At 40.4% G+C, this 15,519-nt stretch overlaps 1 protein-coding gene across 7 annotated transcripts in view; it reads right to left on the reverse strand.

Moving 5' to 3' along the window:
- EVL (Enah/Vasp-like) overlaps positions 1 to 15,519 on the reverse strand; it is a 195,030-nt gene that overhangs the window by 156,895 nt on the left and 22,616 nt on the right. The window contains exon 1 of one of the 7 annotated variants that reach the window (XM_081949671.1): positions 2,128 to 2,252. The exons of the other annotated variants lie outside the window; for them this stretch is intronic. Within the exon in view, the coding sequence (XP_081805797.1) occupies positions 2,128 to 2,150 (23 nt within the window). The 5' untranslated portion in view covers positions 2,151 to 2,252. Of the gene's footprint in view, positions 1 to 2,127; positions 2,253 to 15,519 lie in introns of those variants that run through there. 7 annotated transcript variants of the gene reach the window in all.

The following is a 15,519-nucleotide window of genomic DNA, read 5'->3' on the forward strand; positions in this document are numbered from 1 at the left end:
GAGGTGGGGTCACGGAAAATATAATCCCACACATTTGAAATGTAACAAATTGGAAAAGGCTGTCCCATGTAAGGACAGAAGAAAGATCCCTCTCTAAAATTTGCAATGAGAAGGAAAATGGAAAAATAAAAGGGTAAAGGAATGATATACATTTATTTCAATTACATCTTCATGAATATTTGGTAAAATTTGTTTTCAATAACATCAATCCTATTTAAAATGCTGTTTATGCATTTTAGCAAATAACATTTTCATTCTTAATTATGTCTAATTTGAATCAGTAATTGTACAAGTTAGAAGGAATTCTTCATTCTGGCTGATAAAGAATTCTTTGTAGTTTAAAAACTTCCACATTCTTGCAGAAGTGTAAAAATATAATCATGACACCAAATGAATGAAAAAATTACTAAGCTGATGACCATAATGATATCAATGTTAATTGCTTGTAGTAGCTTGCAGTACCTTCTAAAGACATCCAACTCCATTTTATTACCAATTCAGAATAATGGGGACAGGTTTTTATATCACCTCAACAATGTCCGGGTGATATGGATGATACTGGGTGACGCTACTAGTAGTTACTGAAGAAATGAGGTACTATTTAAAATAAACCTTTCTAATTTTAAAAAAATGGCATGCTACTTGGTCTAAGAAAACGAGGTAAATGCTAATCTTGTTTGAAGCTATCAGCAGGTAATAATGTGGTTTTGCCTTCTATAGATAGTTTATTTTATCCAACAAACTGATTTGAGTATCATGATGAAAACCACTTTTGTATCACTGGGTCTTTATTTGTGCATGATCACAACACAAAAATACAGTAGGGTTGGTGTCTTTTTTCTCTACTTGCAATGTAACTTGGTGATAGTAATTGGCCCTCTTCAAGGTTTGCTAGCACTCTCCTAACAATGCAGTTACAATACAGTACTAGACCGATTTCCTGGAAAATCCTTCTGTTATCAAGATGTTAATTTTGCTGTTTTTATTAAATAGCACATGTTTTTTCTTGTTTTTTATCCAAAACTCCACAAACACCAATGACATACTTTCAGGAATTAAGAATTAGCTATGATCAATAATCTGCTAAGGATGTGAGACAAGAGCAAAGATATCACCAATATTATAGCTGACATCAAATTATGTTAATCATACTATCCTTATAAGTAAAGTCCACTACTTTCCCTCTTAGACGTATTCAGTTAAACAATCTTGCTTCTCCTAAGCAAAAAGACACCAAGTTAGCTTTTTACATAATGCCATAATAAAATGACATTATGACAAAACCAAATAAAATGTAAGCAACATGGAAATGTTCATTATTGTTACCAGTAATTTTCAACAAGAAATGAATGAATACATCTTAAACAGTAAGTTTAAAAAACCCTAAATATTATAAAGTGTAATACATCCCTACATTATTGAGTTGTAGATTAAGAATAACATTGAGATTTGATAATTAAATAGACATTTTAAAGACTGAATAGTTATCCAAAGGTGCCATCACAAGAAGAAAATACTTTTTACATTTTTTTCCACTTATCCATTAAATATACAGTACTTTATATTTTTATACAAAATCCCTGCAGTGGTGTCTAAAGCATTTTATTTTTTACTAAGTGGTATCAATGAAATCCTGCAGCAATGAAACCACAAGAAGCAGACATGTATGTGGTGCAGAAGCTCCCCAGTTTATTCCTATATATGATCCAAGCATATTTTACTCCTTAATTCTCATAATCTGCATTCTTTACAGGGGAGAAGCATTTCTAATGTACCAAAGATAGCAAAGATGCTTTTTATTTTTCCTGACAGAACACCATCTTTTTATAACTCTAGATTACACTTGCAGCTTCAGGCAGCAGCAGTGACAAAAATTCCAGTAAGGCTTAAGAAGCTATTAGTCATCTATGTAGTTCATCATGCAGTTAGCTATTGTTTACCTGCATCTCATCTTTGACACACCCACCTCCCAAACAGTACGGAAGAGCTGCAATTCTTAGATGAAGGCAAAAATCCCTCTTGCATTTTGGAAGCCTTTTGCAACCGTAAAAGCAGTCTGACATTATCCAACAGAAATATTCCAGGAACAAAAAAGCCAAGCACGCTGATGTATGAAACACAGCCTACCTGAATTCTTCAAATGCATACATGGCCTAGGAAATAGGACAGAGGCCTTGAAGTCTGCAAGATAACCTTGATAAGTCTCAGGAGAAACATTTAGCTGGCCAAGCCACAGGCATCACCAAGAGCAGCAGGCTGTAAAGATTCTGGAAGAAAAGGGGCTGCAGATATTGGCCTGCAGCCTGCAGCTCAACCAGCTGCTGACAAGCAGCAGCTCGCAGGGAAAGGCGATAGAATACCATGTGATCATTCCAGCAAGTCTGATTAATGCAGCATACTCTAATAATACAGGCTGATATCTTTATTATTCAAGCCAATCCTTGCCATACTTACTAAACCTGAAACACGCAACACTTAGCATCTCTCGTTTTAATGTTGAGAAGTGGGGAGGGGGAGTGTTGCATTTTTTTTTAAATGAAAAAATGCATTTATTCACAGAAAAGAAAAAAATGTGGAATCAAACCGTTTCAACAGGATTCACTGGAGTTTCACAAACTAAAACTGTGGAATAGGATTTTATTTGTATTTTTTATCATAGCTATTTTATGTTTTTTAAAAAGGGCAATAAATCCTACCTAACGTATTATGTAAAATGCTTGAATCTGCATACAACTGCATGAATAGGCAATTCCAGATAGGGGTGGAAAAATTAGTCTGAGCCCCTGAAGAGTTGTAGTCTCACAGCACCCTAATAGTTTATTTTGTTGCGAAACATTACTAGAAGATTCAATTTCACCCATCTCTGAAACTGGGAGTGATGTTTAGGGAGAATAGGAACTACGGTCCAATAGTTATGGGGTCACTTTTGAGAACCAATGCATCCATCAGGATTAAGTAACCAGATGCCTTCAAAATAAATTGGTCTGGAATTTTCATAATTATTTAGTATTTAGCATTGATTCAGAGGAGTCAGAGATCTCAGTTGATAACAGGCAGATCCAATATTTTCAGGAAACCAAATTAGCAAGAGTTTAGGTGGAAGACACAAATCAGCACTCTGGAATAAACTATCTGATGACTAATGATGGCTCATATGGACATCCTTACAGTTGTACCTCATCAGCTAATATTCAAGGATGTGTTTCTAAATCTGGAAATAATGTATAACAGACAGAGTTATCATATTTGAACTCTCCCATCTCTTGTAAAAAGAGGGAGAGAGAGAGATAAGGGGGTAATCTGTCTACAGCAGTTCCACCTGAGTTGGAAGATAATACAAAGTTTTAGTTCCCATGGAAGCACACACATGCATGCATACATGCAAAGGTCCCCCCAAACCCGGGAGAGTTGTACTATAAGTATAAAGACAGTCCCTGCACTTCTATTTCCAACATACCAGAGGTGGGTTCCTACAGGTTCAGCCCGGTTTGGCCGAATAAGTAGTAACTTGGCCTGCCATGCCATGAACCAGTTCCCTTGGCAATGCTGTAGGCACTGCCATCTTATTTTTTGCTTCTGTGCATGCGCAGAAACATTTTTCTTAGTACTGCACATACGTGCATAGCATGCATCAAGCATGCACATCCCTGAGCGAACCGGCAGTAGCAGCAGCCAGAACCCACTCCTGCAACATACCTAGCCAAGGCATGGCTGCTCTTGATTCCTCTCATGCTGGACTGAAACTGGGGAGGTAATACCTGAACAGGGTAGAGATCAAACCTAGACAGAAGACTGCTCCAATCCCCCTTCAGCAAAGGCAAAATCTGATTTCTTCTATGCAAATCTGACACACTACAGTATTAGTGTAGTCAAATGAAAATCTTTCATACTCAAAACTCAAGGCAATGTATCTGAGGGGAATAGTTGAGAAATAATTCAACATAGCCCAGGCTTGACTCGTGCCATATGAACCGTGGGGGCCATGAGGTGAATCAATCAGTAGCAGCCACTCCTGCAACTTATTGTTGCATCAAAGCCACTCCTGCAACTTATTGTTGCATCAAAGTAATGACCTTCCAGATCAGAGAAAGCAAAATCAGCATATCACTACAATGTTGTTGTTTTCCTCACAACTAAGCGAACCTGCTCTTTCCAAAGCTCTACAAGCCCTTTAAAAAGAAGGGATGCCAGATATTTTGCTATTTTTAGTTTCCTAGGGAGTTCAATGTCTAAAACAAAGATTTGTCCAGGAAATTCCAGATGTGTGGTAACCCCACAGACATCATGCATTATCTTCCATTAATTTGCTCAAGCTGCACGAGTAGATTAAAATGGCTGGAGCTATAGTGAGACCTTCTTCGCCTTTCTGATCCTTCTTCCCCCAATGCATTTTTTTAAAGGCTGTGGCTATCAAAAATCACAAAAATGTGTGATTAATTGGCAAGATTCACATAACATGCTATTTTACTGTAATATAAAATAAGGTCTGTGGTGGTCTTACCATGTTATGCTGTGCCAAATTGTATTATGACACAGAAACTGTGAATGTTTAACATATGTTTACTGTTCAGCAAATGAAATGTTTTAAAATGCAATAGAATCAGAACAGACCAACTAGTGCGATTTGAAAAGGGCCAAACCAGCAGAGTCACATTTTGAAAAAAGCAACGCTGACTGAGGGAAGTCGAAAGTGTTAGGAATTGAAATATCTGTCAGGCAAAAGCTTGTCTGCCTAGCAACAATACAAGGAGCAATGTGGAACATTCTAGTTTAGCAGACAACATATAGTCAGGGGAACAAACTTTCAAACATGAGCAGCATTCAATTATTAAAAGAATGGCTTTTTAAAAAAGAGGCAGGAGGTCTGTAAAAAAAAACTTATTTATTTGCAAGATATTAGAAAAGTCAAGGTATTGCAATGTGCAGAAAGAGAGAGAGAGAAAAAAAAGACTGTCTAGGAAATCATTTTGGGAGTATTTCCCAAAATACCATCTGTACCCAAAAAGATGCTGGTATTCATATTACAAAACGAAACATCTCCATCAATCCTAAATCTACTTCCTTTGAAGTCAACAGAATTTGGCCCATTGAAAGGTTTAGGGTTGCAACCCTGTCCCATTTTTGGGCAATGTTCATTGAACTTCATCTAAAAAAATATCTACACTACAGTTTTGAAATTGATTTCTATTTTTCTAATTGTCACATATTCTGACCAAGGAATTTTGTAAGTTCTCTCTCACACAAATAGGCAGACATCATCTAATCACTATAATAATTCAGATATACAATCCCTTAAAGAGACGTTTTTAGGAGGACTGTTGGCTTTCCAAACAAATTTATGCTCAAATTCCTAAGTGAATAACCAACTCAAAAGAAGCAATGGGAAATTTGCTACTTTACTTCAGCTAAGAACTGGACTTCTACTTGAAAGAAAAATGGTTTTGCATCAATAATACTTAAATATTCTTTATTTATCCTTACTTATACAGATATAAATGAACATTCCAGATTTTTATAAACAACAGTTCCTGTAAATACCTATTAATGACATGGAGTTATTTCAAGATATTACCCCAAAATGATCTATTTCATCAAATATTGTGTTCCATAAAATTCTAGCCCACTAACAAATTAAGATAATACATACATAGACCGCAAAATGATGTTGTCAGCTAGGCAACCAGCTACTGATTTTAAAATATAATGGTTCACCAAACTTCATATAAAATGGCATTTGAGCACAAAACTATATGTCCAAAAACACAGATTTGTATTTCATCATTTTGCTGTTGAAATTTGTGACTAGCTCTACTCAGAATTGAATCTGTTTTATGATAAAGTGCAGGATTTCTTCAGTTCCAAATGTGTGCTCTGCATTTAAATGGTTGATACATTAAACAGAATAATACATTAATTAAATGTACTAAAATGTTCTATTTTTTACTCTTTCCAAAAATCACTTTCATCAAAATGTTTTAGTAAGTCTAACCACATTTTCACTCAACTATGCCTAAAATCACTACTTTCTGAATAATCTATTTCTTTTTTCTTTTTAGTCATTCACCAATTTCTTCTTCTATTTTTTTCTTCTCAATGTTCTCAGACATCATACCAGGCTCATCACCAAGTCAGTTTTCCAAATACTCAACCAATGGCACCTGCAGTGATGGTTATTGGCTCCAAAGTGGCAGGCAATATTTTTACATGCATGTAATGGACGTGATGCACATTTAAAAGCTTTCATTGTCTGATTACACCTTCCATTTTGAAGCCAGTAACAATCAATGTGATTTCTTCTGTACTTTACCACCTTCAGATCCTTTCAGATACAACACAGCCAAATTAGAACGTTTAATGCAAACCAGAACGATGGTTTTGTCAGCTGCAAAGCAAAGAATTCAAAGCTTTTATACAGATATGTCTCAGCTTGATCTTTTAATTTTTCTCCCTAACTTTTCAAAATTAACAGATTCTTGGGGTTCACTTAATGGTTTTGGCATATAAGCTCATATTCCTCTGCAGCTTAAAAAAAAACACCGATGGTTCCCAGCTTAGATTTTCAGCTATTGCATATTCAGCACTTCATATTACAGATCTGACTCAACTTGTATCAGGCAAGCATAATGCAGTTTAATTATTATTTTACTTCAAAATAATATATGGAGAGCTATGGTTTTATCACTAGGCAATAAAGTCATTTGTGATGGAACTACAAATTTCCAATTTGTATGATTTATAAATATTTTCAAAGGGATATTTCTGATAGAATGAATTAATGATATTCTTAGCAATTAATAAATACTCTTCGGAGTATTAGCTACTCTTATGATATTTTCCAATCTGAAATAGAATAGCATAACTCTAGTTCCAGAACAAAGAAAACATTAGGTATTCCAGGATGACCAAGATTTTTTGGTGATTTTTTTTCACCAAGAGACAATTAATAACAAATCCCACACAATTCGCTTTTTTTTACCTAATTGTTGCTACAGGCTAGCATGTCAGATTGTTACATACTGTTTGCTACAAAAAAGACTCATCAAATTTTAACTCCCTGTGAAAACAACTCCTCTGTCGTCCCCCTCCTCCTCCTCCATCATCATCATCAATAATCATCATCATCAATAATCATCACCATCCTGCCTTCTTGCCCAAAAGGGACAAAATAGATAAAATATAATTACAATTGGGCTTTAAAAATATACATTGATTGTTCCCAGGTTAATTTGACAGATCAAATTAATTTCAATTTTAGTTATAGGAAAACTGTATAAAGCAAGTTAGAAGAAATGTGATCTTATCAAATAATTCAAGCAGCCTGTTGTAGAGCTCAAATGCATGAACATTCCATACATTTATATTTTAATTTCAATCGCACGTTTTCACAGCAGGATCAAGAGCAATCCTGAACTCAAGGTTAAGTAGTGTCAATCATTTAAAGCATAACTATAATTTGTCAGCATTAATTATTATTATAGCATGAATAGGTAAAGGTAAAGGTTCCTCTCACACATATGTGCTAGGCGTCCTGATTCTAGGGGCTAGTGCTCATGTCCATTTCAAAGCCAAAGCGCCAGCACTGTCCAAAGACGTCTCCATGGTTATGTGGCTGGCATGACTAAACGCCGAAGGCACATGGAACGCTGTTACCTTCCCACCAAAGGTGGTTCCTATTTTTCTACTTGCTTTTTTACATGCTTTCGAATTGCTAGGTTGGCAGAAGCTGGGACAAGTAAAGGGAGCTCACTCCATTATGTGATGCTAGGGATTCGAACTATTGACTGCAGACCTTTCTGATCGACAAGCTCAGCATGTTAGCCAGTGAGCCACAGTGTCCCTTTATAGCATGAATAGATTATGTAATAACACACTTACCCAATGAGTCAAAATCAGCAAAATTGTTTGTAAGCAGAATTTATGTAATGTTTAAATATCACTAGCTCATGAAGTGTGTATATGCATACACATGTGTCCTGGATGTATTTTTACATGATAACAATGAATGAATAATGAAATATTACCTAAGATCTCACAATTAAATTTGATTATGTTTTAGAATCAACTATTAAATATTCCTTTGCTATGATTTATTTTTGTCACCATACGTGTTTCCACAAGAATGGAATAGCAATAGCACTTAGACTTACATACCGCTTCACAGTGCTTTACAGCCCACTCTAAGTGGTTTACAGAGTCAGCATATTGCCCCCAACAATCTGGGTCCTCATTTTACCCACCTCGGAAGGATGGAAGGCTGAATCAACCTTGAGTCTGAATCCAGTGAAGTCTCTCTTCACTTAAATGTGAATTCACTTTCTCTTCCAGTGCTATTTTAGTATACTTCTAATTATTTCTTATTCATGGTGCTTTAAGGAATAAATGCTATAATTATCATTTGATATGGACTCCAGAAAAAAAAATACCTAGAACCCTGTAACTGAATTTAAATGGCACTAAAATAAATAGATAAATTAGAAGTTGTTGACTCACAATTACAGTAAATCAAAACAAATGAACATCACCAAATCTATCAACTCATGAAGTTTATGTCTGTGGCAGAAAGTTTATAATTTATGAAAGCACCACAATTTCAATGGAAAATTATCCCTTTCTTGTAATAGATGTGAAGACAAAAGATGTTGTAAAGAATAGTTACAACTGTATCACTATGGTCTTTGAAAATTTATGAAGAAAGGTTAACATCCTAGGGGCTCTGTTAGTGAGCCCTCATATGTTCCCTATCCAGAAGAATTTTGAAGTGAATGGCTATTGATTGTTTCCTAGTATGATTTGATTGCTTATATATTCCCTATGACTATCATTAAGGGTTGTACATTATGATTCGTGACAAACATATCTTTCTTTTATGTACACTGAGAGCATATGTACCAAAGACAAATTCCCTGTGTGTCCAATCACACTTGGCCAATAAAAAATTCTATTATATTCTATGCAAGTGACAGTGATCTAGTGTCTGACAGCAAAATCAAAGTTACCTAGATGGTGGCCTATGACACAAAATGGGCTGCATTTCACAAGATTAGTGCAATATTCACACATGGTGAGTTTTATTAGGATGACTCTAAACTGAATTTTATGGAAGTTGGAGAGAAAAAAAGCTGATATAAAGACCTCAGATAGCAACCTCTGTGTATACACATAAGTGGAAATGAGTTATGAAGGCTATCCCACCAGCACAAAGAACTGATACTAAAGGGTCCTTGTGGAATCAGTCCTGAAACTGGAATATAACAGTGAGAAAAAAATGTCTTTCATATTGTTATTGTTCACTCACTAAGTTGTGTCTGACTCTTCATGACCCCAGGACCACAGAACATCAGCCGACCTCCCACCCTGATGTATGGGGTAGGATGCGATCCCGCAGATAACTAGGTCCCGAGCCATGGAGCGCTTTAAAGATGACAATCAACACCTTGAAACGCACCCGAGAAGCTACAGGCAGCCAGTGCAGCTCACGCAGGAACGGTGTTACATGGGAGTACCTAGTACTCCCCATAATTACCCGCACGGCTGCATTCTGAACCAGCTGGAGCCTACGGGTGCATCTCAAGGGGAGCCCCATGTAGAGAGCATTGCAGTAATCAAGACGGGAAGTCACCAGGGCCTGAGTGACTGTGTGAAGGGCGTCCCGCTCTAGTAGGGGGCGCAATTGGCGCACCAGGCAGACCTGGTGGAACGCCCCCCTAGCCACGGCTGTCACATGATCATCCAGCATCAGCCGGGAATCTAGGAGGACGCCCAAATTGTGCGCCCTATCCACCGGGGGCAATTGTTCCCCCCCAATGGCCAGAGATGGAACACACTGGCTAAAGCGGGGCGCCGGTAGCCACAGCCACTCTGTCTTGGAAGGGTTGAGCTTGAGTCTGTTGTCACCCATCCAGACCCGGACGGCTTCCAGACACCGGGACATCACCTCGACGGCTTCGTTGGGGTGGTTCGGGGTAGAAATGTATAGCTGAGTGTCATCTGCATACAGATGACATTCAACCCCGAAACCTTGAATGATCTCGCCCAGCGGTTTCATGTATGTGTTGAACAGGAGAGGTGAGAGGACCGACCCCTGCGGCACTCCGCACGTGAGTGGCCTCAGGGTCGACCTCTGGTCCCCTGTCAACACACATTGCGACCGACCGGAGAGGAAGGAGGAGAACCACCGCAATACGGTGCCCCTCACCCCCATCCCCTCCAGCCGACGTAATAAGATACCATGGTCGATGGTATCGAAAGCCGCTGAGAGATCTAACAGGACTAGGATGGAGGAGCAACCCCCACCTTTTGCCCTCCAGAGATCATCCACCAACGCGACCAAAGCCGTCTCAGTGCTGTGACCGGGCCGGAAACCGGACTGGTGCAGGTCTAGATAAACAATTTCCTCCAGGTGTCGAGGGAACTGTTGTGCCACCACACTCTCAACAACCTTCGCTAGAAAGGGAAGGTTGGAGACAGGACGATAATTGGCTAACTCTGCTGGGTCCAGAGAAGGCCTCTTAAGTAGGGGCCTCACCACCGCCTCTTTCAAGGCGGCTGGTAGGAACCCCTCCCTCAGCGAGGCGTTCACCAGTCCCAGGAGCCAGTCTCGTGTAACCTCCCAGGCTGCCAGTACAAGCCAGGAGGGACACGGGTCCAATAAACATGTGGTGGCCCGCAGTCGGCCGCGTAACCTGTCCATGTCCTCAGCGGCAACAGAGTCAAACTCCTCCCAGAGAGGTACCTCAAAACTCGCCTCCGGTGTCTCCCCTAGATCACTAAAGAGACCCATTCATTCCGGATCTGAGCGATTTTGTCCTGCAGATATTCCCCAAATTCCTCTGCCCTACCCTGCAAAGGGGCTTCCCACGGCCTCTGTGAAAGGAGGGAGCGGGTCACCCGAAACAGGGCGGCAGGGCGGTTTTCTGCGGACACAATAAGAGTGGCATAATATCGACGTTTAGCCACCCTTAGTGCCACAAGGTAGGTCCGTAAATGGGCTCTTACCTATGTTCGGTCAGATTCGGCACGAGAGGATCTCCATCTGCTCTCTAGGCGTCTCTTGTGGCGCTTCATCACCCTCAGCTCCTCGGTAAACCAAGGGGCCAGGGTGGTTCGCTGCCACCGGAGAGGCCGCAAGGGCGCAACCCGGTCCAAGGCCCAGTCGCCGCACTATTCCATGCGGCCACCAGGTCCTCCATCCGGGAGCGGGTCAGGGCTACAGGAAGTGGCCCAAGCTCTGTCTGGAACCTATCAGGTTCCATCGGTCGCCTGGGGCGGAACCATCTAATATCTTCTGGTTCCGCCTCCCCGCGATGGGGGGTAGCGGCAGGGAAGTCGAGTCGGAGAAGCGAGTGATCTTACCATGACAGGGGAGTAATAACCAGATCCCCTATTCCCAGATCACTCTTCCACTGACCAGAGATAAAAACAAGGTCCAGCGTGTGGCCTCCCTCGTGTGTGGGGCCCTGAATTATTTGGGTCAGGTCCAAGGCTGTCATGGAAGCCATGAACTCCCAAGCTACCTCGGATGATTCGCCCGTCGATGGCAGGTTGAAGTCCCCCATAACTAATAGTCTAGGGGTCTCAACCGCCACCTCCACAATCATCTCGAGGAGCTCTGGCAGGGCCGCTGATGCATAGCGAGGAGCCAAGTATGCAATCAGCAGGCCCAACTGACTGCCTGGGCCCCATCTCACACCTAGAGTCTCACACCCGGATATCTGAGGCACAGTGAATTCTCTCGGTGCCAGGCCTTCCCGTATAATGACCGCTACCCCGCCACCCCTACCCCGGGCTTGAGGCTGATGGAATACACGGTATCCTGGTGGGCACATTTCCACGAGGGGTAAACCCCCCTCGTGGCCCAACCAGGTTTCCGTGATCCCTGCAAGGTCCGGCTCCCCCTCAGAAACCAGGTCGTGGATGAGGGGGGCCTTATTAACAACGGACCTTGCGTTACCCAACATCAGCCTCATGCCCTGGTTCTGTAAACCCTGACCACCTAGAGTGCGGGGGTTGGTACAAACGACCGGGCATATCCAGCGCCCACGGTCTCCCAACCGACTGCAGAATCTTCTTCTGTTCTCGCATCCACCCCTTCCTATGACCGTTGGAATATAGGAACCCTCTGAAGGAACGACGTTCTCATTCCCCTCCCGTTACTCATTCCACTTACTGAAACAAAGCCAGCACTCAACACCCCCCTCCCCCAAGATTTATAGAAAGACGGGAACTCCAATCACACTTTACGCCCAAAACCCAGCCTGAAGATGGCGAGTGAGACCTCACTGAAACATTGCCAAGAAAATCTCAATCTTACACGGGAAAAGACCCGAATACAACAAGACCAGCATATGTATGTATGTATGTATGTATGTATGTATGTATGTATGTATGTATGTATGTATGTATACACACACACATACACACACACACACACACACCAATAGCTTAACTGCTGTACAGCACTCATGGATCCACAAATTGTGGCCTACCCAAAATGAGAAAGAATATCTTGCAGTAATATAGACATGTGATGGTTTCCAAAGTACCTTTATGGCTTGAAACCCGTCCACCTATGTACAGACTATGATCCATTGCTTCCTTTGATAAAATTAAGTTTTAGATTGAGTACCAATAAGAACCTAAGGTCTCTTTTCTGTTAATGAGCCATAACCTTCATGTTCAATGCCATCTAGGCAAAATAACTTTGTAGCAACATATACTGTGCTTGTCTGCCTTGTTTTATTTGTTTGTTTCTATGTAATAATCATGCTGTATCTTGTGTCTGAGACCTTGGCATCAAGTTTGAGCCCAAGTTTTTTCTCAAGCTATGATAAGCTGAGTGTCTGGGAACCACTGCCAAGTTTTTATCAGTGAGCTGGACATCAAACTATAAAACAAATTGAAATTTCTAGCTTCACTGTCTACTTCCGATTGTTTTTCAAGTTGTATATTAAATTGCTGCTTTGGACCAACTTCTATGGGCAATAGCTTTTTTTAAATGGCTCACCATCATAGTTACATGGCATGTCTATTTCACTCAATCTATTCTTTAGATGACAGAAAAACAGTATCATCCGGAATAATTTTTGGGTAATAAAACTGTTATTATTTCTGAAATGCTGTAAAAAGTATTGGAAAAACTTTAGGAAAGGCAGCATTAAATGTGGTGAATGTGCAAAGCCATCTGTTCGGTGTGCCAAGTTAAGTCAAAGTCTTATCACTTTTGCAGCAACCAGAATCTTTTCAGTGAAAAGATTCCGTAAGGTTCTTTTAGGAAAAGTAATGTTTTAGATTTAGGCAAGAAAAAGAAAATGCACAGGTACAATATAGGTGGTACCTTGCTCAATAGTAGTAACTGTGAGAGGGGTCTTGGAGTCCTAGTGGACAACCATTTAAATGTGAGCCAGCAGTGTGCAGCAACTGCCAAAAAAGCCAACACAGTTCTAGTAGAATCAAGATCACGTGAAGTGTTATTACCACTTTATAATGCCTTGGTAAGGACACACTTGGAATACTGCATTCAACTTTGGTCACCACGATGTAAAAAAGATGTTGATACTCTAGAAAGAGTTCAGAAAAGAGCAACAAAGATGATTAGTGGACTGGAGTCTAAAACAAATGAAGAACAGTTGCAGGAACTGGATATGTCTAGCTTAAGAGAAAGAAGGACTAGGGTATGTCTAGTTTAATGAAAAGAAGGACTAGGGAAGACATGATAGTAGTGTTCCAATATCTCAGGGGCTGCCACAAAGAGGGAGTCAAGCTATTCTTCAAAGCACCTGGAGGTAGGACAAGAAGCAATGGGTGGAAACAAATCAAGGAGAGAAGCAACTTCAGAAGTTGTGAATGCTCCAGCACTGGAAGTGTTTAAGAAGATATTGGATAACCATTTGTCTGAAGTGGTGTAGGGTTTCCTGCATAAGCAGGGGGTTGGACTAGAAGACCTCCAAGAACCCTTCCAACTCTGTTATTCTATATTCTAAGAATCAATGTGGTTTATACAGGGGTGGACTTCAACATTTTTAGCAAGGGATTCTCTGCCTAGTTGCTGGGTGGGCGTGGGCGTAGCCATGGTGGGCATGGCAGCTTCCTGCACCACGACAGGCGGGGCATTTTTGCCTTTCCTGAGGTCCAGAGGAATTCCTCAAGCCTCTGGGACGGTGAAAATGGCATCTCCAGGCTCCGGAAGCCCATTTTATGCCCTCCCTGAGCCTCCCCACGTGCCTTGCACTTACCTGCATCCAAAACAGGCCGTGTGGGGACTCCTGGGAGAGGTGGGGAGGGTGGGCAGGACCAGCCAGGAGTGGGATTTGCGGGTTGCACAGAATCTTAGCTAGAAGTTCTCCAGAACCCCTCTGAACCCCCAGCAGCCCACCTCTAGGTTTACACCAGTGCCAGACAGACACTGGAAGAAAATTAGAACTAATACCGTGTTTCCCCAAAAATAAGACAGGGTGTTATTTTCCTTTGACCCCGAAATAAACACTTGGCCTTATTTTCAGGGAGGTCTTATTATTTTTGAGGTGCAGGAGGCAGTGATCGTGGTCATCTCATGGCTGCTGCTATGTTGCAATATTTTGGGGGTTTATTTTAGCACATGCACTCAAAAGCTCGTTTGGGCTTATTCTCTGGGGAGGTCTTATTTTTGGGGAAACAGGGTAGTTGTTTACCTGCAGTTTGTAAATATTTGACAGTCATATGCTATTTTTCTAGACATCTTAAGATTTTCACCATGATCAATTTTACAAGATCTACTGCCACTGATTTCTTAAAAAGCATACTAACTATGATAGGGATGCCTTAATGAGCTCCAGTCAAAAATGAAACTAATTGGAAACTTTAAAACCATTTTCTAGCATTGTATGGCCGAGGTGGTCTTTGAGATGGGTCATTTCCTTTCTATATACATGTACTACATGTATATAGTACTACACATACTTCCTCTTTCAAGAAGCTATCACCTGCTGTTTCCACTTTAATTCTGTGCCTACACCGATTTTTCCACCTCTTGCCAGGCCAGAAGTATCAAAACATATTCTAGGTACATAACAACTTGCCATATCTTTTAAAATGATAGATGGTTTCTTTTTCTTCAAGAAGTCAAAAGATTAAAAAGATATGACAATGAAGCCAAGAATAACTTTCCATATTAAGAAACAAATGTTTAACAGCACAACTGTTTAAAGTCTTTTAAATTGCCTTTTCCTCACGGGAAAAAAATTACTGTTTAGAAATATCTCTTCTACTGGTACTCTGCACATGGAAAATGTAAGGGGGCAGAGGGGTGAGCCAAACAGTGTCATGCCAAATTGTTCTAAAACTTCTACGAATCTTAAAATTTAATCCTTAATCTTTGTATCAATATTTAGACTGAATTGAGTTCTTTTGTTTTGTTTGAATATGATGTTAAAATCCCATAAAAGCTCTCATTCATTTATGTATAACATACCAAGCAAAATGCCAGGCAAAAGATGTAACAAAATCGTAACACGAATCCTACATATGAAAACATATATAATTCCA

The sequence above is a fragment of the Natrix helvetica genome, assembly GCF_964273705.1.
Source record: "Natrix helvetica genome assembly, chromosome: 1".
Classification (NCBI taxonomy): domain Eukaryota; kingdom Metazoa; phylum Chordata; class Lepidosauria; order Squamata; family Natricidae; genus Natrix; species Natrix helvetica.